At 31.9% G+C, this 23,304-nt stretch overlaps 2 protein-coding genes and 1 long non-coding RNA gene across 4 annotated transcripts; all 3 read left to right on the top strand.

Moving 5' to 3' along the window:
- The first annotated feature begins 1,544 nt into the window (after positions 1-1,544).
- On the top strand, positions 1,545-3,402 carry LOC125421454 (uncharacterized). Its single transcript, XR_009640480.1, has 2 exons — positions 1,545-2,521; positions 3,047-3,402. It is a non-coding gene; the product is annotated as an uncharacterized LOC125421454 (long non-coding RNA).
- A 3,016-nt stretch (positions 3,403-6,418) lies between these two features.
- LOC125421520 (uncharacterized) lies at positions 6,419-15,382 on the top strand. Of its 2 annotated transcripts, XM_060820014.1 has the most exons (3): positions 6,419-6,599; positions 6,755-7,109; positions 14,920-15,382. In XM_060820014.1, the coding sequence occupies exons 2-3, from the start codon at positions 6,761-6,763 to the stop codon at positions 15,270-15,272; spliced, it is 702 nt and encodes a 233-aa protein (XP_060675997.1). In that variant the 5' UTR covers positions 6,419-6,599; positions 6,755-6,760; the 3' UTR covers positions 15,273-15,382. The 2 variants fall into 2 exon arrangements, with proteins under 2 accessions (XP_060675997.1, XP_060675996.1); XM_060820013.1 differs by lacking the exon at positions 6,419-6,599 and having other exon boundaries at positions 6,714-7,109.
- Positions 15,383-17,151: 1,769 nt separating this feature from the next.
- On the top strand, positions 17,152-21,986 carry LOC107433568 (ankyrin repeat-containing protein ITN1). The gene is made up of 5 exons (XM_060819804.1): positions 17,152-17,365; positions 17,806-17,898; positions 20,233-20,400; positions 20,533-20,660; positions 21,227-21,986. The coding sequence occupies exons 1-5, from the start codon at positions 17,152-17,154 to the stop codon at positions 21,839-21,841; spliced, it is 1,218 nt and encodes a 405-aa protein (XP_060675787.1). The 3' UTR covers positions 21,842-21,986.
- The last annotated feature ends 1,318 nt before the right edge of the window (positions 21,987-23,304 follow it).

Genomic DNA, 23,304 nt, shown 5'->3' with positions numbered 1-23,304 from the left:
CCTTTTTTTTTTTTTTTTTTTGGCTTAAAACTGGCCGTTAAACCTGACATCTTTGACCGACCTCCAGTGTATATGAACTAGTGCTTTTAAAAGTGGATGTCGGCTCAAAATTTGGCAACGATGCCTATATCTCTGTTAGTATCTTCTAATTACCTTATGAATTGAATTTATTTTTGACTTATATAAATATATATACATATGTAGAATTTTTATTTAGTGGGTTATAGCTTATCATATTGCTAAGTATTAATAAGATATAAAACTAAATGAAATTAAAGAAGAAAATGAATTAAATTTTTAATTTTTTTGGAATAAATCTATTGTGATTTAAATATTATATAGACTATTGAATTGACTTTCGGTAAAGAATTTGTTTTTTCTTTTTAAATTTTTAATATTAAAAATATAAATAAAAAATATTTTAAATTAATATTATCATATATAAATTACAATTATATATATATATATATATATATATACACATGATGAGCCAGACGCGACTCTGCGATACATGTCCTTCCTTTGTCGAAGTGTCTGTGTGGATTCCACTTATGTCATAAAAAACATCCATGGCATCCGCACTAATTATGAGAGTATGTCTAAAAACCATTTTCGAGAAAAATAAAATTGTTTATTTTTTTTATTTTTTGAGGCTGCCACCTCATTTAGGATCGAACGAGAATACTTAATAAGAATGACTATTGCGATCTTGGGCCTCTTGGCTGCGATCATGGATGCAAAAATAAAATTGTTTTCTTATACTGTTTGACTGATATATATTTATATATATATATATATGCTTTTTATTATTATTATTTTTTTTGCACAATTGTTAAATTAGGGAGGAAGATTCGTTTCCATGTATGAGATCATTTTTACAGATTTTTTTTTTTATAAAACAAATTAAATTAGGGAAGTGAATTCAGGTCCACTAAAGCATATTCAATAATTCTATGAATTGTACTTTACGTAGCATAAAAATTAACAATATTTACTATTTATGTGGCATAAAATATGTTTAATCAGTGGATAGAAAATTTAAAAATCATCTTTAATTGTTCGATTTAATATTAATATGTATATCTATAATTTTTTCATTTAAAAAATATTATATCCATTATAAGGATTTTTTTCAATTTTTTACTAGGTCATTCTAGTTAGCAGAAAGTAAATAGTCACTTTTACATTATCTTTTTTAATTTTTGACACATTAGTTTCATATAGTTTTTGGACAGATCCAATAGAGTATTTTTTTCAAACTACTTTTTAATTTTCTAATATAACAAAACAGCTTTAACAATCTATAAAGATATTATAAATGCTATATGGTTTTTAAAAAACTCTTCTTATAAGACAAAAAGATCATTAATTATCCAATCCGACACCTAACAAAATGTAAAACAAAAGTAAGAACAAATAGTTACCAATATTATGAAAAACCGTCATCAATATTATAATTCGTATGAGTACCGTCCGTACCATAGACGGACTGTATGTATGTATATATGTATGTATGTATGCATGTATGTATGTATCAACGCAACTCTTGCATATCCCAAAAAAGCACTGGTACTCTCTAAATCCAGAGGGCTCTTTTGGCCGGCACCATCATTCTTTTTCCAACCGCCTTGTGCGTAAGAGCTTCCATATTATTTTGTGCTTCGCTACTTTTTGCTTCCATGGCTGAACCTGAACCTCAGGTCGTGGAACCCGTGGCTCCCATTCAAGGTCAGTATATGATAAAAAATAAATAAATAAATGAATAAAGTATTAATTATCTTTTTTTTTTTAAAGTAAACTTTATTTGGCTACTTTTAGTTAATTAATTTATTTTGAAAATTTTTGCCAAATATGGATGGGGTTTTTCTGATTTTATTTTCTTAGTGGTAGAATTTTATTTTATTTTAAAAAATAATATTTTTTTACTTAATTTATATATATTTTTGGATAATTTTTATTATTATTTTTTTCTGGATGATGTTATATTATACCATTGGAAAACGGAAGTCGGGATTGGAAAAATAAGACAAAAGTTCCGATCCTTCTAAAGGGGATTGGGATAGGAATGAGGCCTTCAAATCGCCACAGAAATGAAGGTTACCTTGGCCCATTGCCATACCTAAATTAAAGGCACGGAACCAAACTTGGGATCCATGGTTAGATAATAGAGGTCATATTAATTTTGTTTTTGTTTTATTTGAAATTTGATTAAAATTAGTAAGCATCCACTATACTGTTTTATGAGGTGAGGCAGTAAAATAAGATGCTATTATTTTATTAATTTATATTTATTTATATTTATTTTTTTAAAAATGTATTTATTTATTTATGTATAAACTAAAATGGAGTAGAAGCTTGGGTGTCTTTGAGTGACAAAGAAATGAAATATTTTGAATCTGATCCTGAGCTTCTTGAATTTGCTTCCTTAAATCCAAGTGTTAAATCTCTCCAGGCTCCAAACGGTGCTGAATTCAAGTATCAAAGGGCTATTAGTACCAGTTATGATTTATAATAGTTCCAGGTATGAACTTGCATGCTTTTAATACTATTGCATATTGGATTCTATATTCATTGATTTTTAAGTAGGAAAATCTCCACGAATGTGCCAACAAAAAAAGAAAAAAAAAAAGAAAAAAAGAAAAAAAAAAAAAGAGATATATTGGGAGCACCTGTGTGCGTCTAATGTTCCATGCACATAATATGGTGCTTTCTATAGTAAAATTAATCAGTTCTGCTATAGAGGGCACCTATGCACATCTAACATCTTGCAACATGTTATGGGACATTAGAACATGTTGTGGGACATTAGACGCACACAGTATGGTGTTTTTTTATTGCAAAATTATATAGATATATATATATATATATATATATTATGAAAATATATAGATTATTAAACTAAATAGTTTTCTGAACCTCGCTTCAGTTTTTGCTAATAGCACCTCATAAATTTGGTAATGTGAAAGCCAGACAAGGAAGCGTTACATACTTGAATAGAGCCAGTAGATTCTTCTAATTTGCTTTATAATTCGCTTGTGCTGTGCAGAAGGGGATTTAGAACAACCAAACTCCTTTGATCTGTCTTTCCAAAGTTGAAGATTACAAAGAGGTACCTGCAAATGCTGGAAGAGAGAGATTCAAGATATATTATGGAAAAATTATTCCAGCAAGAAGAGGATATAAACTTGAAATTTGTTAAAAGCTTTTTACATCTAGATAGTATACCAAGATGGCAAACAAAATTAATTTTCTGTCACTTGGCCATTTTGAGCTACATTGATTTTGATTCAGACCACATTCAATGGCTCTAAGTTCCAACCATTTAGAAATAAGGAATCTTTAACTTCATTATCAACGTTTGAACCTTAAATAGCTATTTCTAGTACTCTGTTTTCCTTTTTTCTTTTTTTTCTCTTTTTTCTTTTTTGGCTCAAACTGCAATTTTACTATGCTTATGATATATAGCATGTATGACTCATATACTCTTATTAGTAAAAACAAAACCTTGCTTCTTTTTTATTTTTTTTTTCAATGGGGAAAAAAAAAAAAAAAGACAACCAAATAAAAAGCAAACCTATGTAATGTAGCAATTTGAGAGTTTAAAAAATTATTGGCCATCACTTTCGTATATCTCTATGAGTATTTTGTCTCTCTTTCTTAACACTTCCTCTCTTAAAAACAGAGCCCAGAAACAAACAACTTAGAAAAACAGAGTCCACATCAAGAAGAAGAGAAAAAAGCTTTTGTAGTTTTCTGCCACGGATGGGTAAGAAACTCTGCTACACACCCAGATTATCAATTCTTTAGCATCATGTCCACTTCGGTCTCATTGTGTAATAAATAAAATCTTCAAAGAATGGATTATTTATCTTTCTTGGTTAATATTAAAAGCAAAACGGAGTAAAGAACCATTAATATAATATTTATGTATAAACTAAAACGGATATTAATTTAAAATAGTTTAAAGTCAATGAATCAGTTGGCTGTTCTTGGAGCAGAAACCTCGTAGGTCCAAGATTCTTGATTAGAGAAAAAAGAAAAGAAAAAAAAAAAAAAAAAAAGGAGTAAGAAATCATGTCCAGGCAATATATTTTCCTGTTGGAACATGTAAATACAAACTTCTTTATTAAATTAACATGTAATTCGTTAATGATTTGATTAATATGTTATTTAATTATAATAAAATAAAAATATTAAAATTAACATAATCACTATCAAAATTATATTTAATTACTAGTAGTATAAAAGTAGTTATATTTACATAATTAAATATTAAATACATGAATTAAAATATCATATATAAGAAAATAATATTATGTAATATAAACAAATAATAAATATTATATATATTATTAAAATATTTTTGGCAATGTGTTAACAAGTTGTTAACAACCTATTAATTAATATATCTTTATCATATTGACGCTATTATAAATCCATCAACGTTATTAAAGTAAAGCAAAACCTAACAATTTTGATAGATTCGTATTATATTATTCTGTCATGTAGAATTTTATTACTAATCCAAGCATCTCTTCAAAATAGGGCAGATATTACCTAAAAAAAAGCCAACGAAGGCAGATATAATTATGCTAAGCTCCATGTCATGTCCTTTTCCATATATTTCACTTTCTAGAAGACTTCTTACTCTCTTTACATAAAAATACTATTCATTAGCTAAATTTACATATTAAATAATAATTTAAATGATTATTATTAAAAAAGTTATTTTGAAAAATTTATTATAAAAATAATAAAAATAAATATTTTAATTGAAATTTATTACTTAAATTAATGATCATTATCAATAATAATAAATAATAAAATTTCTCTTTACATTTATTTGTCTGCTTCTCAATTCAAATCCTAGCCCAATTCTTACAAAATGTGTGAAACTTCGTAATTATTATTATTATTATTTGGAAAAGTTTTTCTCTGCAAAATAACTTCTTAACTTACCTGTTTGAACACTAATAAATTTTGGAAAATATTTCTCTGCAAAATATTTTTGCTACAGTTGTATGTACGTAGAAGTTATACATACAATAGTATTTTCAAAAGTGCGCTTTCATTGATTAAAGCAATTGCAGATGTACAATACAGATGTAGAAAATTAATTAGTTGCAACTGCAATAATTAAAACCAACTACCCAATTAATCCATCTCAAACAAATATATCGCATTCATATATCATACTGATGTACGAAACTGCATGCATTATTAATTGGGTGGGGCAGATCAAATTAAATTATTATTATTATTATTTTTTTTTATTCTTTTGGACAAGTAGTAGTTCATTGCAACAAGCACAAAAAGCCCTAAAGAGGAGGGAATTAATTGTTTTTCTGCACAATATGTCATACACTATCTAATATTCGCACGGAAAAGTTATTTTTGTGGGCCTATTTTTTTATTTTTATTTGTTTTGTTTTTTAGCAATCTTTTCTTTATAAATTATGATCAGCCACGTGGAAGCGCATCCATCCGGTAGTTTCTTCGTAAGTAGTTAAGCGTGGGCTGAAATTAAATAATATTAAAATTATTAAAATATTTATTTGGTAGATAATGTAATAAATTTTAATTAATTTATTTAATAATATTTAATTAATTAATTTATTTAACAATTTATTTATTTATATATATATATATATATATTTAAATTATATAAATATATCAATTAATAATATTTTAATATATATTATTAAATAAATAAATTTAATATATATATTTTAATATATTTAACATCACTAAGTAATCCATATTTTAAAAATTAAAATAGAAAAATTGTTTACATTTAATATTTTAATTAAAATATGGAATATTTTTCATTTTTAAAACCACTTATTTAAAAGCAGCTAAGTTTTTGTTATTTTAATTTCATTTTTTTTTTGTGTGTGTTCAGTGTTGTCGAATATTTTATTTTACCCTTTATAAATGCATAATAGTGAACAATATATCTATTATGAGGTGTTTGTATATTGATAAAGTTGGTGAGAATTTAACATATTTTAATGTTATATATGTTATTCTAATATATATATAACATTACTAACTAAAAATAGTAATCAATATTTTTAAAATTAAATTAGGAAAATTGTTTACATTTAATATTTTAATTAAAATATGAAAGTATTTTTCAATCTTTAAAAACGCTTATTTGAAAACACCTAAGTTTTTGTTATTTTAATTCTTTTTTTTTTTTTTTTTTTGTGTGTGTGTGTGTGTGTGTTCAATGTAGTCAAATATTGTATTTTCCCCTTTATAAATGCTTTTGGTTTAAAATAATAATAATAATAATAAAAAGACTAGTGAACAACATATCTATTAGCTTCTGGAAAAGCTCTTATATATCATATATGTGGAAACGAAAAAGCAAAAGCAGAAATAAACCCAAACGTAGAAATTTTTAATTATCCAATCCAAGCGAAAAAAAATTTAAAAAAAAATAAAAAAATACAAAAAACAAAAAACAAGGAATAAAAGGTCTCAACTCCATATACAAACTGACAAATCCAAAACTCTCTACATCCAAAGAAGGAACGCCTTAAATCCAGTGAGAACTTTACTCGGCAGCATATCATTCCATTTGCCACAACCTTGTAAGTAAATAAGAACTTCCATTTTCTTTTCTTTTTTTTTCTTTTTTTTTTTTTTTTGTCTATTCATTTTGTTTAGATTTGTTGGGTTAACTTTTTTAGAGTGAAAAGCTTAATTATTTGTCACACTAATCGTTTATATGTTGACTGATGATCAGAGATCAATGAGTACCAAAAACGGTGCTGTCCTAAGTACTCAAATTGTTCCTGAAGTTCTTATAAACAAAGAAAACTATGAGGAATGGAGCATTCGGCTTCGAACCTACTTGATGGCTCAAGATGTTTGGGATGTTTTGGAGCCAACGCCGACCTTCGTTGATGTTTGGGATGTTGCGGTGGAAATGGCTTGGAAGAGAAAGAACGCCACAGCTCTCCATGCAATCCACATTTCCTGCGGTCCTGATGCTGTCTCGCTTATCGAGCACATCACCAACGCCAAAGAAGCTTGGGATAAATTGGCAGAATCAATGGTTATGGCTGGACCTGAACCTCTGATCCAGGCTGCCATTCAAGGTCAGTATATACATTACTCTCTCATCTTATGACCAAATAATAATAATTATTATTGATAATAAAAAGAAAAAAAGAAAAATTATTATTATTATTCTTATTCTTTTAAAAAAAATAAACTTTACCTTTGGGCTATCTCTTAACTAATTAATTTATTTTTAAGTTGTTTCATCAATATGAACGTATATACTGGTTTTTTTTTCTTTTCTTTTTTAATAAAAACTTGTATACTGTCAAATTTTATTTTATTATTATCTTTTACAACATATGGTAAGCTGGAGATACGAAAATTGTGTAAGCATGATTGAACCCAGGAGGTTAAATTGGTCTTTTGTTTATTAGAAATTTGACCAAATTAATATAAACCATATAACACTATGTTTTGATATATATATATATATATATATACACATATATTTAAACTGGAGATCATAATTAATGAAATAAGGAACAGGAAAAAAATTTATATTATACGTTTGTGTTTAAATAATTTGATTTATTTAAAAACATGGAAAAAATTCAAAATACATCATAAATTTATTAAATATGGATATAAAATATAGATTAATATTAGTTATTTTTAATATGCATGATAAAAATACAATTATTAGTAAAATAATAATAACTTAATATATTCAAAATAATAAATAATTAAAAGAGTATAAGAGAAAAGTAAAATTGTCATTTTTATACTCATTTTTTTTTATGTTGTTCCAAAAGTGGAAAAAAAAATTGGAAATATTTTTTCTTACAAAATAACATTTTTTGTTTTTTTGTTTTTTTGTTTTTTTTTTTTAACTTGTATAATATGATAATACATTTAATATGTGTTTAAAAATTGTCCGTCCAATCCAATCGCAATGCCCTGCCTCTAATAGGGCGATTTGTCCCTTAAAGCAAAAACAAGGCAAAATATATTGCCTGGAACGGGGCCGAAGAACAAGGTCCCTGGTCCCAACCCATCCTATTTTATTATATATTTTATACAATTATTTAAATATATAAATTTTTTATATAGTTTTATTTTGATATTTTATTTCTTACATTTGCAATTTATGTATTTATGGTATTTTAATTTCAAATTACATTTAAGAAAAATAATTAAAAAAATATTATTATTAAAAATAAAAAATTTTAAAAGGGAAAAAAAATGGGAACGAGGATATCCTGCTCCTCCTAAAGGGGATTGGTGTGAAGTCCAGCCGCACCAACCACAGCCACACCAACCACAGCCACCATCTTTGACAGCCACCATTGTTGACACCATTGCTGCACTAATCAACAATTGTGGGCTAAGCCGTTGAAGATTGTGGCCTTGTAAGCGTATAAATAGGCTCCTTCCCGTTCCATGCAAAATACAAGCCAAGAGAGCAAGCTCAATAAGTTCCAGAGAGAGCTTGAGAGAAGAGTGAGCAATTCCAGAGAGAATTGGAGAGGGTAGAGAGAGATTCCACGTGAGAATCTAAGAGAGAAGTTTTTGTATTTTTGTATTTTATTTCCAAGAGAGTAATAGAATTCTTTTTATTTTTCTTCTCATATTTCTTCTCTAAAGTGGTCAGAGAACCACAACAAGTGGTATCAGAGCTCCAGGTCGAGAGCTTGGGTTCAAAATTTGAAGAAACAGAGCCACTGTTCTTCAAGTTGGTGTTTTGAAAAGTTGCTCAAATAATTAATTTGACAATACCAGGTGAAAGTACCCGACGAGAGGAGAAAACACAAGTTCGCCGGAGAGAAAACGAGCCTTCCACGCGCCGACTGAAGTTTTTCTGCAACTGTTCACGCGCCGCACGCGCCGTCTGGAGGTTGAAGACGACCACGTCAGCAGACACGTCAGCAGCCACGTCAGCGCACCCCTGCCACGTCATCTGCCACGCCAGCCGATACGTCGTCAGCCACGTCATCTGCCACGTGTTGACACGTCAGCACCATCTGCCACGTCATCACTATTTTCTGAAATTACGGAACAGCCCCTGAAGTATTGGAAATTACAGATTGACCCCTATATTTACTGAACTTGCAGAACAGCCCCTGAATTATTGGAAATTACAGATTGACCCCTGTAGTTTTCTGAAATTACGGTGCAGCCTCTGAACTATTGGAAATTACAGATTGACCCCTATAGTTTCTGTAGTTGCAGGTTGACCCAGATATTTTGTGAAATTACAGTTTTGCCCCAAAATTTCTGGTAATTATATTTTGACCCCGGAAGAGTCAAGTCCACCATTTTCGGCCGTTCCGGACGCAATGGTTAACTCCGTTTTGCCAAATTCAGCTCCATTTTTGGTCAAGCCATAATGTCAATGGAAGAATCATCTTCGGGAGCTATGGTTAAGCTCACTGCCACAAATTATACACTTTGGAGACCTCGGATGGAAGATCTCCTCAATTGTAAGGATCTGTTTGATCCTATAGAAGCTAAAGGAGAAAACCCCGATCCCAGCAAAGTAGCAGAATGGAAGAAATTAAACAAGAAAACGATTGGTCAGATCAGGCAATGGATCGACCACAGTGTCTTCCATCATGTAGCGAAGGAAACGGATGCATATGCCCTCTGGACAAAATTGGAGGACATGTACCAGGCCAAGACTGCTCGGAACAAAGCCCTGTTGCTTAAGCGATTGGTACATCTAACATTACAGAGTGGAACTTCTGTAGCCGAGCATACCAGTGAGTTCCAGAGCTTGGTAAATCAACTATCTGCTGTGGATTACCAACTAAGGGATGAGGATCAGGTCCTCCTACTTCTAAGCTCTCTTCCAGACAGTTGGGAGACATTGGTAGTCTCTCTCAGCAATTCGGCCCCGAATGGCAAACTTACTCTGTCTATGGTTAAGGATGCCCTATTTAATGAAGAGGCCAGGAGAAAGGACATTGGCATGGATCAGTCACATGCCCTCGTCACAGAGAGAGGAAGACAGCAAAGAGGTGGTCGAGATAGGGGGAGAGGCAGGAGCAAGAGTAGAGGCAGATCTACAGACGGCAGAAAATCATCGTATAAGTGCTATCATTGTGGCCTGGAGGGTCACATGAAGAAGAACTGCAGAAAGTTGTTGAGAGAGCAGAGACTCCAAGGTAATCATCCGAAGAAGGATGGAGAGACACTAGTCACTTGTACAGGAGAAGTGGCGCTCTGCTCCACCGAAGAAGAGACATGCCTTCATATATCAACCCAAGATGTTGAGTGGGTAGTCGATACTGCAGCATCCTAACATGTCACTCCACATAGAGATTTCTTCAAAACGTACAAAGCAGGAGACTTTGGTACGGTAAAGATGGGAAATTCCAGTTTCGCAAAGATTATGGGAACTGGTGATATTCAGATAAAAACGAATATTGGTTGTACAATCACTTTGAAGGATGTCCGTCATGTTCCAGACCTTCGGCTTAATCTACTTTCGGGAGCAGCCTTAGACAAGCAAGGCTATGACAACTACTTCAGCAAAGGCACATGGAAAATGACGAAAGGTGCCATAGTTGTCGCCCGAGGACATATTTGTGGAACGTTGTACAAGACTCATGTGAAGATATGTGCAGACAGCCTCAATATTGCAGAAGGAGAGGCGTCTCAAAATCTGTGGCACCAGAGACTCGGTCACATGAGTGAAAAAGGATTGTCCACTTTGGCAAGAAAGAAGCTTATCACTGTTTGCAAGGATGCTGCGCTAGATCCTTGTAATCACTGCTTGTTTGGTAAGCAACATAGAGTCTCTTTCAGTTCCTCTGCATCGAGAAGATCAGAGTTGCTTAGTCTGGTGCACTCTGATGTTTGTGGTCCCATGGAGGTGGAATCATTAGGTGGCAACAAGTATTTCCTGACCTTCATTGATGATGCTTCTCGGAAGGTGTGGGTATATTTCTTGAAAACAAAGGACCAGGTATTGGATTACTTCAAACTGTTTCATACCATGGTAGAGCGTGAAATAGGAAAGAAGCTGAAATGCCTCCGCTCAGATAATGGAGGCGAGTATACTTCCAAGGAGTTCGATGCCTGCTGCAGAAGACACGACATTCGACATGAGAAGACGGTCCCTCGCACCCCACAACATAATGGAATAGCCGAAAGAATGAACCGAACCATTATGGAAAAGGTCAGAAGTATGATCAGTATGGCTAAGCTGCCAAAGCCATTCTGGGGAGAAGCTGTTCGTGCCGCCTGCTATTTAATCAACAGATCACCATCAGTACCGTTGAATTTTGAAATTCCGGAGAAAATGTGGTCGGGTAAGATTCCCTCCTACTCTCATTTAAGAGTGTTTGGTTGTTTAGCTTATGTACATGTATCCAAGGAGGTCAGATAGAAGCTCGATGCAAGATCTACTCCATGCATCTTTATAGGATATGGAGATGAAGAATTCGGATACAGGTTATGGGACCCGAAAACAAAGAAGGTTATTAGAAGCAGGGATGTAGTATTCCATGAAAACCAGAAAATGGAAGACATTGAAAAGCCCAGAATGTCTCCTAATTGTAGTTCTAGTGCCGAGAATTTTTGTCCTAATCCAGCACCAGCACAAATAGCCACGAAGGATAATGAGGTGCATGAAGATATACCAGAAGCAGACCAGGAGGAAGAAGGGGATATTGAGCAGGGAGAGACTCAATCCTCTCAAGCAGCTGCAGGGCCATCACAGCGGTCAGATGATGGTACACCTCCTGAAACCAGTGGTTTACAAGTTCAGAGATCTGAGCGAGGCCGAATTCCATCAAAGAGATTTCCAGAATCTGAGTATATTCTGCTTACTGAAGAGGGAGAGCCAGAGAGTTTCCAGGAAGCTGTTTCTCATCAAGAGAAGGAAAAGTGGCTGCAAGCAATGCAAGATGAGATGGAATCCTTGCAGAAAAATCATACTTATGAGTTGGTTGAGCTTCCAACAGGAAAGAAGGCACTAAAGAATAAATGGGTGTTCAAGCTCAAGAAAGATGGCAGCGGAAGGGTGGTGAAACACAAAGCCCGATTGGTGGTCAAATGATTTCTTCAGAAGAAATGAATTGACTTTGATGAGATTTTTTCACCAGTGGTAAAAATGACTTCAATTCGAGTCATTTTTGGTTTAGTAGCAAGTCTAAACCTAGAGCTTGAACAGATGGATGTGAAGACAGCATTTCTTCACGGTGATTTACATGAAGAAATCTACATGGAGCAGCTAGAAGGATTTGAGGTTTCAGGGAAAGAAAACCTCGTATGCAAGCTAAAGAAAAGCTTGTATGGCCTCAAGCAAGCACCAAGACAATGGTACAAGAAGTTTGACTCGTTTATGGTGAGTCAAGGTTATAAAAGGACTGCAGCAGACCAGTGTGTTTATATTCAAAAATTTTCAGGTGGAAACTTCATTGCACTTTTGCTATATGTGGACGACATGTTGATCGTTGGACAAGATGCAATGAAGATTAGTCAGCTGAAGAAAGAATTGTCTAAGTCCTTTGATATGAAAGACTTAGGATCAGCTCAACAAATTTTGGGAATGCAAATAATCCGAGACAGGAAGAATAGAAGGTTATGGCTATCTCAAGAGAAGTATGTTGAACGGGTGATAAAGAGATTCAACATGGATAAAGCCAAACCGGTCAGCATTCCACTTGCAAATCATTTCAAGTTGAGTAAGAGATTGTGCCCCTCATCCAAAGAAGAGATAGAGGAGATGGCGTCAGTACCATATTCTTCAGCGGTAGGAAGTCTGATGTATGCAATGGTGTGTACCAGACCAGACATTGCTCACGCAGTAGGTGTTGTGAGCAGATTTCTTTCAAATCCTGGAAAGAAACACTGGGAAGCAGTCAAATGGATTCTCAGGTATCTTAAAGGTACATCGAAGCTGTGCTTGAGCTACGGGGGAGGTGATCCAATCTTAGAAGGCTATACAGATGCAGATATGGCCGGAGACCCTGATAATAGAAAGTCTACATCAGGTTATCTCTACACTTTTGCAGGGGGAGCTGTGTCATGGCAGTCAAGATTGCAGAAGTGTGTTGCTTTATCCACTACTGAAGCAGAGTACATTGCCGCAGCGGAAGCGGGTAAGGAAATGTTGTGGTTAAAGCGTTTTCTCACAGAATTGGGCATCAAACAAGAAGACTACAAGATACATTGTGATAACCAAAGTGCCATGGATTTGAGCAAAAACTCAATGTATCATTCCCGTACAAAGCACATTGACATCCGCTATCATTGGATACGCGAAGTAATAGATCAACAGTTGCTGAAACTGATGAAGATCCACACAAAAGAGAATCCAGCAGATATGCTAACAAAAGTTGTTGCTCAAGAGAAGCTGAAGCTATGCAGAGACATAGCTGGAATAGATGGCAGATGACCATCAGTTTTTAAATGCGGCTGGAGGGGGAGAATTGTGAAGTCCAGCCGCACCAACCACAGCCACACCAACCACAGCCACCATCTTTGACAGCCACCATTGTTGACACCATTGCTGCACCAATCAACAATTGTGGGCTAAGCCGTTGAAGATTGTGGCCTTGTAAGCCTATAAATAGGCTCCTTCCCGTTCCATGCAAAATACAAGCCAAGAGAGCAAGCTCAATAAGTTCCAGAGAGAGCTTGAGAGAAGAGTGAGCAATTCCAGAGAGAATTGGAGAGTGTAGAGAGAGATTCCACGTGAGAATCCAAGAGAGAAGTTTTTGTATTTTTGTATTTTATTTCCAAGAGAGTAATAGAATTCTTTTTATTTTTTTTCTCATATTTCTTCTCTAAAGTGGTCAGAGAACCACAACAATTGGGATGGGAATGAGGCATTCAATCGCCACAAAGATGAAGGTTACCCTGGCCCATTGCCATATCTAAATTAGGGAGACGAAACCAAACTCGGGACCTATGGTTAAATACCAGAGGTTATGTTAAATTGGTTTTTGTTTTATTTGAAATTTGGTAAAAATTAGTAAATTATACACCGAAATAGACAACATATATAGATAAATATATGTTTAAATGGAAACAAAATTAATGAACATTAAGGCTACGGAGCCAAATATACTATTTTACAAGGTAAGTGATAAAATGATATATTATTATTTAATTGGTTTATATTTAATTTTATTTATTTTTTTAAAATTTTATTTATGTACATTTAAGTTATATTAATTTTTAAAATAATAAAATTATAACAATCAAATGGTACTTGTACTGTTTATTAATAAAACTATGATATTTATATATATATATATATATGTGTGTGTGTGTGTGTGTGTGTTATTTGGTACTATAGGTTTGGTAATATGGAATTAATATTGTTAAATTTACCAAAACATTTATCAAATTAATTTAACAAATGATATTTTAGTATTTAATTGATTATTTTAAAAAAATTATTTATCTATTTAAAAATTTATTTTTTTATATTTAAATTATATGAATATACCAATTAATAACATTTTAATATGTATCAATTGGTAAATATATTTTGTGAAATGATAAGGAATTGTACATTTACCTGATTATGGTGAGCTTACTTATGTAAACATTTATTATGGTCTGTAATTTTACTTAGCACAAGATAAGGTAATATGCATTTATGACCACTTGTTCATGAATCTTGGTGCTCAATTTCTGTTAAGTAGTTAGGGCACATCTAAGGTCCAGATTTTATTAGATAACCTATGGGGAATAGTAGTGGCTGCATTATTTTCTTGGAAGATGATTCGAGATTGAATCCTCTATCTTTAATATCAAAAAAAGAAGAAAAAAAGAATTCCAAATTTCAATCGTGCATAACTGATTTTAGAATTTGGTTAACAAGCTAATTAATTATTGTCTCACCTCCCATTAATTAAAAAAGTAAACCTTGTTTTATTCTCTGAGCAGAGAATGCAATTTCGACTGATTGGGTACGTCAACTCGAGCCTTTATATAATGCTGTACAGGATGGTGATTACAACGCAACAAAGCAGATAATTGAAACGAACCCTGGAGTAGCTAGAGCAAGAATTACATTTTCACGGAGGACTGCTCTTCATGTGGCAGCCATGGCTGGGCATATGAGCATTGTGAAGCTACTAGTGCAGGCTATGTTCCCAAAAGACTTAGAAATAACTGATGATGATGGTTTTACAGCTCTTGCTGTAGCTATTATATCTAATGCAACACGAAGCATAGCGGAATGCATGGTCACAAAGAACGCCCGAATACTTACCAATGGCCTTCCGCTACAATCATAAGGAATTGGGTCGATACCTCTATTGGGTTTCGCTCGAAAATGTGCAGATTATCTACTACCCAATCCCCAAGACGGTCCTACAATTATTTGCGGTGCTATACGTACGCAAAGTATCGGTATGAGCTTTATAACCGAAATTTTTTTTTTCTTTTTTTTCTCTGTTTAGAAGCTTTTCTTTTGCTGGAAAAAAAAAAAAAATGGCTTTTACTTATTGGTTGAGTGGAATTGATATATACAATAAACCTCTTATTTGGTCGAATTAATAATATTTTATTAGATCCACCCCAACTAAATAAACTTATCAAATTTAATAATTAAAATTAAGGACCATAGTATAGTATTATTGGACTTGGATCCTTTGTTTGTTTCTGTGTATACTTGTGTATGCTTTTTATTATTATTTTTTTGACCCTTAGACGAACACGATGGTGATTGATTATATTGTAATCCCATAAAAATAAATGATTATATGTTATCCATTAAATTGATAATGAATAGTAAAAATTGAAAGTCAAGCATACACTAGCATGAAAAAAAAAAAGAAAAAAAAAAAAAAACAAACAAACAAACGAAGGATCCTGATTTTATATTATTAGGTCACCACGATAATAAATAGAGTATGTGTGTGTATATATATATATATATATATATGTATTGTTTCAAATGATAAATAGGTATTCTTGCCTATTAAAAGCTAAAAAAAAGAAAAAAGAAAAACACTCAAAAGTGCAAAGGGCAACCTAACCTACACAAACAAGCCCTGTCTCAATTTAGCTCAAGCCCAAGTCAGCTCAATTTGTTTTTGGGTTAAGCTGGAGTTTTAAATTTTAATATAGATGAGGCCCAAATTTTGTCCATTGAATTACTCATCAGGCTATCCGAAGCCCAACTTAATTAAGTAGCTTGATTTAATTTTATAATTTTTTTCTATTTTTATTACGTTTATTGTAAAATATTTATTATATTTCATGTTGTATTATTTATTGTTTGTCATATTGTTTACATTGAAAATATGATAAGTTAAATTATTATTTTTATTTCATTATGAAAGATATTCTAAGCAATATATATATATATATATATATATATATTTGAACAAAATTTTGGGATTATCAAAAGAGAGAAAAAAAAAAAAAATTCAAATTTTGGACTCTACATTCAGACCTATGCGTTATATACAAAGCCCAAATCCAATACCTGAACCTCAAACCCAACTAGGTACCTATAGTTCCAGACAGAAGACCTTTAAATTTAAACATTGGCGTAGTCTGGCCCGAATTCCCTTGCAGCCCGAAATTTTCCAGCCTGAACCCGTTCGAGTCCAAACTTTTCAACTTGGACCAGCCTGTACAACCCAAAATTGCACTCCGTATTTCCAAAGAATTCTTAAAATATAAATATCTTTTATAATTGAGAGCATTTTTAAATCTAAATAATATAATTTTAAAATTTCTTCCAATAATATTCTTTATTATTATTTTATTTTTATTTTTTTAATAAATATTTATTGTTATGTTTATTTTTTTTTTGTTTTTTTAACAATAAATAGTAATTAAAATATATTAATATAATATAATGATTTTGAAATTTGATAAATATTAAATAATATTAATATGATATTAAATATAAATAGTATTTCTAGCTCTTCAAATTTGAAGAGCTAAATTCATTTTTTATTTTAAAAACTCAATATACAAAATGAATTGAAACTTGTTAAAATTAAAAATTTATAATGGATAAAAAGCTCATTGAGGATGCTTGCCTGCCTAGGTACAATTTTTAAGGGAAAAAATAATAATAACTAGATGGTGGGGAAAGTCCAAGTAAAAAAATTTGAGAAAAGAATTTGAAAAGAAAAAAAAAAAAAAACTTGCAACAGAATGGAGTATTTAATAATTAATGCTGTTGAATTGATTGAGCTATGTATATTAGAAGTTGCATTGGATCTGCTGTCGAGCCACCAAGAACTGGCGATTACTGTAGAGTCTACTCCAGACAGCTGTACCAGAACGGCCGTGCATGCATTGGCAAATCTTCCTTCTGCTTTTCTACGGGGATGTCGGCTCAGATTTTGGCAACAATGGCTATATAACTGTTAGTACATACACCACTTTTTTTTTTTTTTTTTTTTTTTTAAATGTCATTTTTCAATTCTTATCGCTTTAATTTGCTCAAAGAAATACAATATTTCGGTTTACAACTGTTCACGATATTGGCGAGCTAGCGAAGTGAATAATCTTTAATTGTGAAAGTTTCTTTTGTTTGTCTGTTTCTCTTTGTCTTTTTTAATGTTATTATACATCGGTGAAAGTACATAGATAAAAGTTGATGTGCCTCTTTTTTTTTTTTTGTTTTTTTTTTTCTGGATCTGGAAAATATATAAAAGGTTTCGAACTTGAAATTAATTATTGTTTTTTAAAGAAATTGCATCTTCGTCATAGGACTGTATAAATAGAGGTTTCAAGACCACTAATGCAATAATCTAAATTATATCAAGTAGCTATATATGATGGATCTCACTTTCTTTTGTGTAGGTATATGTATAGGTTCTACTTCCTGTCGCAACATCCGTACGGAATTCAATACTCTACCTATCCATGTCACTTGTGAAGGGAGCACGACCACAGGTACACGTGTATACGTCTAATGTTTAACCGACTTATATTATAATAATGAAAACTGCCTTTCAAAATAATCATAAAAAATAATAAAGATGGAATTTCATATAAAAATTTTCAGTTTTGCTATAATTACATTTAAATTCTATATTTTCAGAAAACATTATTACTTCTATTTAGTTTTTTATATCATCGTCAAAATAGATTTACTTATTAGTTTTTATATATCATTTTCAATAGTTAGGGCAAAAAGAAGTAAAAAATTAATATTTTATGATTAATTAATACTATAAAAATATAATTTTCACTTATAATTATAAAATTAAATTGTGAAAGCTAACAAATGCATATGTTTTAATAAATATAGAAAAGTAAAAAGAGATAATTGTAATTTTTCTAAAAAAAAGAAATCTAAGACAAAATTAAAGAGTTCTAAAATAAAATTTTGCCTAATAATGATGATATTGTCTATAGTTTAAAGTAGTTTGTAACAACTTGCCTCTGTCCAGTATTATTCCCAATTTGACCACCGTAATTGATATGGGGATTGGACATTAGTTAGCCCAACATACGATATGTCCTCAGTTTAGTATGTAGTTTTTGTATGGTTTTTTTTGTACAACCATCGTACTAGGTATCTAGTTTTTATGTGTTTTTTTATTACCCATTTACTGTTACCTGACATTTTTTGACGATATTATCCTTAATTTAACCACTATATTCAGTATGAATTTTTTTTTTTTTTGGGTTATCTATCACTGTGAAGTCCAACATCGGTTAGAAAGGGAAACGAAGTATAACTTATAAATGTGTGGATACCTTTTCTTTGTGGATGCGTTTTGACAAAACCGTGCGGGCTGGACCCAAAGCGGACAATATCCATATGCAGCTGGCCTGGGCTGTTACAATCACGCTTTGGGATACCCATCCTAGAATTACCTTCGCGTAAGAGTGTTTAATTTTAAAGCTCTTTCGAACCTTGTTTCTAACTGCTTTGAAAAAGATTTTTTTATTATAACAGTGATTATTATTATATTTGAATCATCTCTTGATTTATACATAGACGATGTGGGATTAGATACCAGATAGCTTGCCAGTGTCCCGCATCCATTCACACAGGTTGTCACAATCCCCGTCTTGAGGCCCATTGTCCTTGCTGCAATATGAAAGTGATTATTATTATATTTGAACCATCCTCTGATTTATATTTATATAATGTAGGATTGGATATCACATAGCTTGCTTGTGGCCCGCACCCATCTATACTGGTTTGTTACAATCCACACCTTTAAGGGTTCAACATTCTCGTTGGTACATTTTTGGACGGGTACACTTTGATATCATTTGTAATGTTCCACCTCCATGGTAGAATTGTCACATGGTTACAGTTTAAATTTTTATTTTTAAAACATTACAATGGAGGTCCCTCAAGTTATAATTTATTGCATATATTAATTGGGCTAGTTTTTCAAGTTTCATAACCACGGAGCTTGGTGACTATATTTTTATTTAAATAAGAAAAATAATTTCTGAAGGTGTAGGCAATGAATGGAGAAACAAATGAAAATTGAAATGGTTGTGTAAGAATTGGATAGCTGGTTATTAAGTAGTCATTGTTATGTGTGTTCTTTTAAGAGGATCGCATTAATTAGGAAACAGATCAATGTGTAAAAAATTATGAAAAAAATAAATATATGTATATATATATATTATAATTAATCTTTAATTATTCAACAGGAAATGATTCATCTCCCAAAGTATGGTCAAAATTAATCCAGGGACTGGTATTATATGTTCGCAAGATTTTGGGTATGTCACATTTAGCTTATATTTTGTTTATCTATTTCCTCCCAATTATTTATTAAAGAATAACTGCACTTTAATATTCTTTAGTTTTCTTTTTTTTTTTTTGAAGAAAAATATTCTGTAGTTTAATTTGCAATGGTTGCACTTTTTGTCTCGTTTTTAAAAGATTAGAATCTAGAACCTTTGATTTACAATTTATTTAAGTTCTTATATATGTAATTTGATTTTTTTTTTATGCTAATTAACAGTGATCAACGTGACTTGCACAAATTTTAAATTCATAAAGCTTATATATGATCGTTTTGGACTTGACTTCTAGCAAAAAATCCAAAACAAAATAATGAAAAAAAAAAAAAATCATATAACAAAATTGTAAATCGATGGTGAAAATTTAAATGTGTTTTAGCAATAAAGACAGAAAATTAATGTATGCAATCACTCCATATTAAAAGGCATATATGTGTTAAAATGCAAATATCCCTTTTATATGTTCTTTAAGAATTTAATAACTGAAGTTGTTTTTCACTATGAACACAGGAATCCAGGGCCTATATGATATGAAATTGGTTCATGATCAAACCTCAGAACTTCTGAGCCAAATGTGCGAAATGATAAAAAATTTGGATAAAAATAAAGTGCAAGAACTTCATGTAATTGAAGCTCTGTTTGTAGCTGTCGAACGAGGGAATGTAGAATTTGTTAAAAGTATGCTAAACGCAAAACCAGAGCTGGGGATGGGACAGGACGACTTCGACGCGAACATATTTATGCATGCAATTAAATTTCGTCAACCAAAAATTTTTGGCCTTATTTATAAATTTAAATTTAAATCGTCAGTAATATCTACTCGTACTCGCCAACATTATAACATGCTACATATTGCAGCAACGTTGGCTCCTAAACCACAACTGAATCGTATTCCAGGAGCAGCTTTACAAATGCAGAGTGAATTACAATGGTTTCAGGTCATATATTCTCTGTCCCAAAGCTTTTTATATATGTCTTTTTCTTTCATTTTAGTATAGTATGCATGAAATTATACGTTATTTTTCTTTTTGGTAATGTCTCCCTTTAATTTCAAGTTTTGTACTACATCGAAAAATCAAGCATTAATGCTGAACTATAACTCTTCTAATTAATCAGATTCCAAAATAATTATTAATTATTTAATAAAAAAAATGACTCATAAAAAAATTATTTAATAAAACGATTTGCATACCCTACCTTATAAAAAAAAAAAAAAGAAATCTAAAAAAAGGCCCTATACAATCAGAAAATAAAAAAAAAAATTCAAAGCCCTTTTTACAGCTTTGTTTTAGAAATGAAATCATATACTTATATAGTACGGCTAGGGTTGGCAAGATATAGTCTGATGTCAACTGTCTACTCTCTCCCGATAAGCTTTTTGTGCATCTAAACATAATACCGAAACAGGGTTTTAACAAATCGTATCTCCTTGAATCCATTATCATACCAAAAACATTATACATAATAGATAACACTGGCACATTTTTGTATTTGTGTTCTGTAGGAGGTGAAGTCAATTCTGCCTCCTTTTGCTCTAAACCAAAAAAACATGTTCAATAATATGACCCCAGATGAATTATTTACTGAAGAACACAAAAACTTGTTGATTGAGGCAGAAAGATGGATGAAAGATACAGCAACTTCATGTACAGTGGTAGGTGCTCTCATTGTTACTATCATGTTTGCTGCAGCTTTTACAGTCCCCGGAGGAAACAACCAGGATTCCGGGTTTCCAATTTTCTTGAATAAACAAACATTTGAGATTTTCATAATATCAGATGCCCTATCACTATTTTCCTCCACTACTTCAGTGTTGATGTTTTTGGGAATCCTTACCTCTAGATATGCAGAACAAGATTTCCTTAAATCTTTGCCTAGAAAGTTGATGTTTGGTCTTTTCGCTCTCTCTTTCTCCATTGTCTCCATGATGGTAGCCTTTTGTGCTACGCTTCTCCTTGCGCTGAGGGATAGATATTCATGGATTTTCATTCCTCTTATTTGTCTTGCTAGCATTCCAGCCACTTTATTTGTATTTATGCAATCTCCTCTTCTGGTTGATATTTTCCGTTCTACTTATGGAGGAGGAATCTTTGATAAGAAAGCTAAGATTTCGAAATAGGTTACTTTTTTTTTTTTTTTTTTCAATGTCCCTGTATTAAAATTGGTTTGGGATTTTCATGTTAAGTTTCGTAAAGAATAAATATCTCATGTGTATGCAATTGTTCTTTCGAATAATGGAGATCAAGGGGCATAACATCGAGCCTATTTGAAAGTTCATGTGGAATTAATGTCTAAAGACATTTTTAAGATTATATTAATATACATACATATGAACGCTTTTCATTCGCTTTTTTTTTTTTTTCTTTTTTTTTTTTCTCTACGAATGGCAAATTAGAAAGGGGGATTTATTTATTTACAGGCCTGATCAGATTCAAATGCTGAAGATCAACCACCAATATATAATTATCATCTTAAATTGTTCCATGCATGAGACGCTTTTTATCAATGCATCTTTGGTGTCCCTGCGGGGATAGCTTTCTTTAGTAATGATTCGATTAGAAATCCTCTATCGTCAATATTATATATATATAAAAAGCAGTTGGGTTAATCCCTCACCCTCAATATCAAATATATATATCTTTGCTCTGCACTTGGTGGCAAGTCTAAAATTGAAAAATTTTGGTGCCAAATTGTGGAATCAGTGTCGGATCCACAAAACTTGGTCAGAGGGGCACAATTAAAAACAATATTTTTAGGGGAAATTTGTCTCTTTTTATTTGTTTTCAAGTACTCTCATAATTATCTCAAATTAAGATTTAATTTAGAAATCGCAAATTAGGGACGACACCATAGATAAACGCCGTGCTTCAGGGACGGACAATTCGACAAGCTCGCCATGAATTGCAAACTGAAGCTTCAGCAAACCAAAAAATTAAAATCAGATAGTTAAGATTCTGATAGCTGAAGGAAAAAAAAAAAAAAAAAAGTTAGCAGTGAAGATGAACGCGACGACTTTGAGATTTGAGGGAGAGGATATGTGGAAGCATTTGATATAATAAATTATTTGTTGCATTGATGAAGATAGCAGCGAGTGATGGTGGATCTCCAAAGGTCATAAAGAGAGTGGGCTGGGGCTGCTAATGCTTAATTGAAACAGTGCAGGCAAGCTTGGGGTGTGGTGATTTGTTGATGAGCCTGAATTCAATCTACTTATTTATTTCTAGTCGCCGTTTGGTGAGAATTTTTGGAGAAAGAAATGAATCCAACATTAGGATTTTTTTTTTTTTTTTTTTTTGGGTGAATTGACGTAAGTGTTTGATTTGATTAAAATTGATAGAAATTTCCGCTCTGTTTATTATTTTTTTAAGTGACAGAGTTTTCATATATTTTTTCATTCTTGGATTTCCTTGGGTATTTTCAACCTCTTCAATCTCAAGATTCTTTGCAAGAGCTCGCTTATCAACTTTTTTGGTATCCATATGCAGTGGAGGAGTGATGGTGATGAAGCTTGAGACGTTCTAGTTTGCTACTAGTTTTTGTGAGAGTTGGCGAGAGATTTAGAAGTGTTTTGGTTTGGTTCGG

Source organism: Ziziphus jujuba, chromosome 8 (assembly GCF_031755915.1).
Source record: "Ziziphus jujuba cultivar Dongzao chromosome 8, ASM3175591v1".
Classification (NCBI taxonomy): domain Eukaryota; kingdom Viridiplantae; phylum Streptophyta; class Magnoliopsida; order Rosales; family Rhamnaceae; genus Ziziphus; species Ziziphus jujuba.
The sequence above is the reverse complement of the archived record's forward strand: the minus strand, read 5'-3'. Positions and strand labels throughout refer to the sequence as shown.

Coding starts and splice junctions, on each gene's coding strand:
- LOC125421520 (XM_060820013.1), top strand. CDS start 6,737: ATGTTGACTGATGATCAGAGATCAATGAGTACCAAAAACGGTGCTGTC. Junction 7,110..14,919: donor GATCCAGGCTGCCATTCAAG/GTCAGTATATAC, acceptor TTCTCTGAGCAG/AGAATGCAATTTCGACTGAT.
- LOC107433568 (XM_060819804.1), top strand. CDS start 17,152: ATGGAGTATTTAATAATTAATGCTGTTGAATTGATTGAGCTATGTATA. Junction 17,899..20,232: donor TGAAGGGAGCACGACCACAG/GTACACGTGTAT, acceptor CTATGAACACAG/GAATCCAGGGCCTATATGAT. Junction 20,401..20,532: donor GAATGTAGAATTTGTTAAAA/GTATGCTAAACG, acceptor TTAAATCGTCAG/TAATATCTACTCGTACTCGC.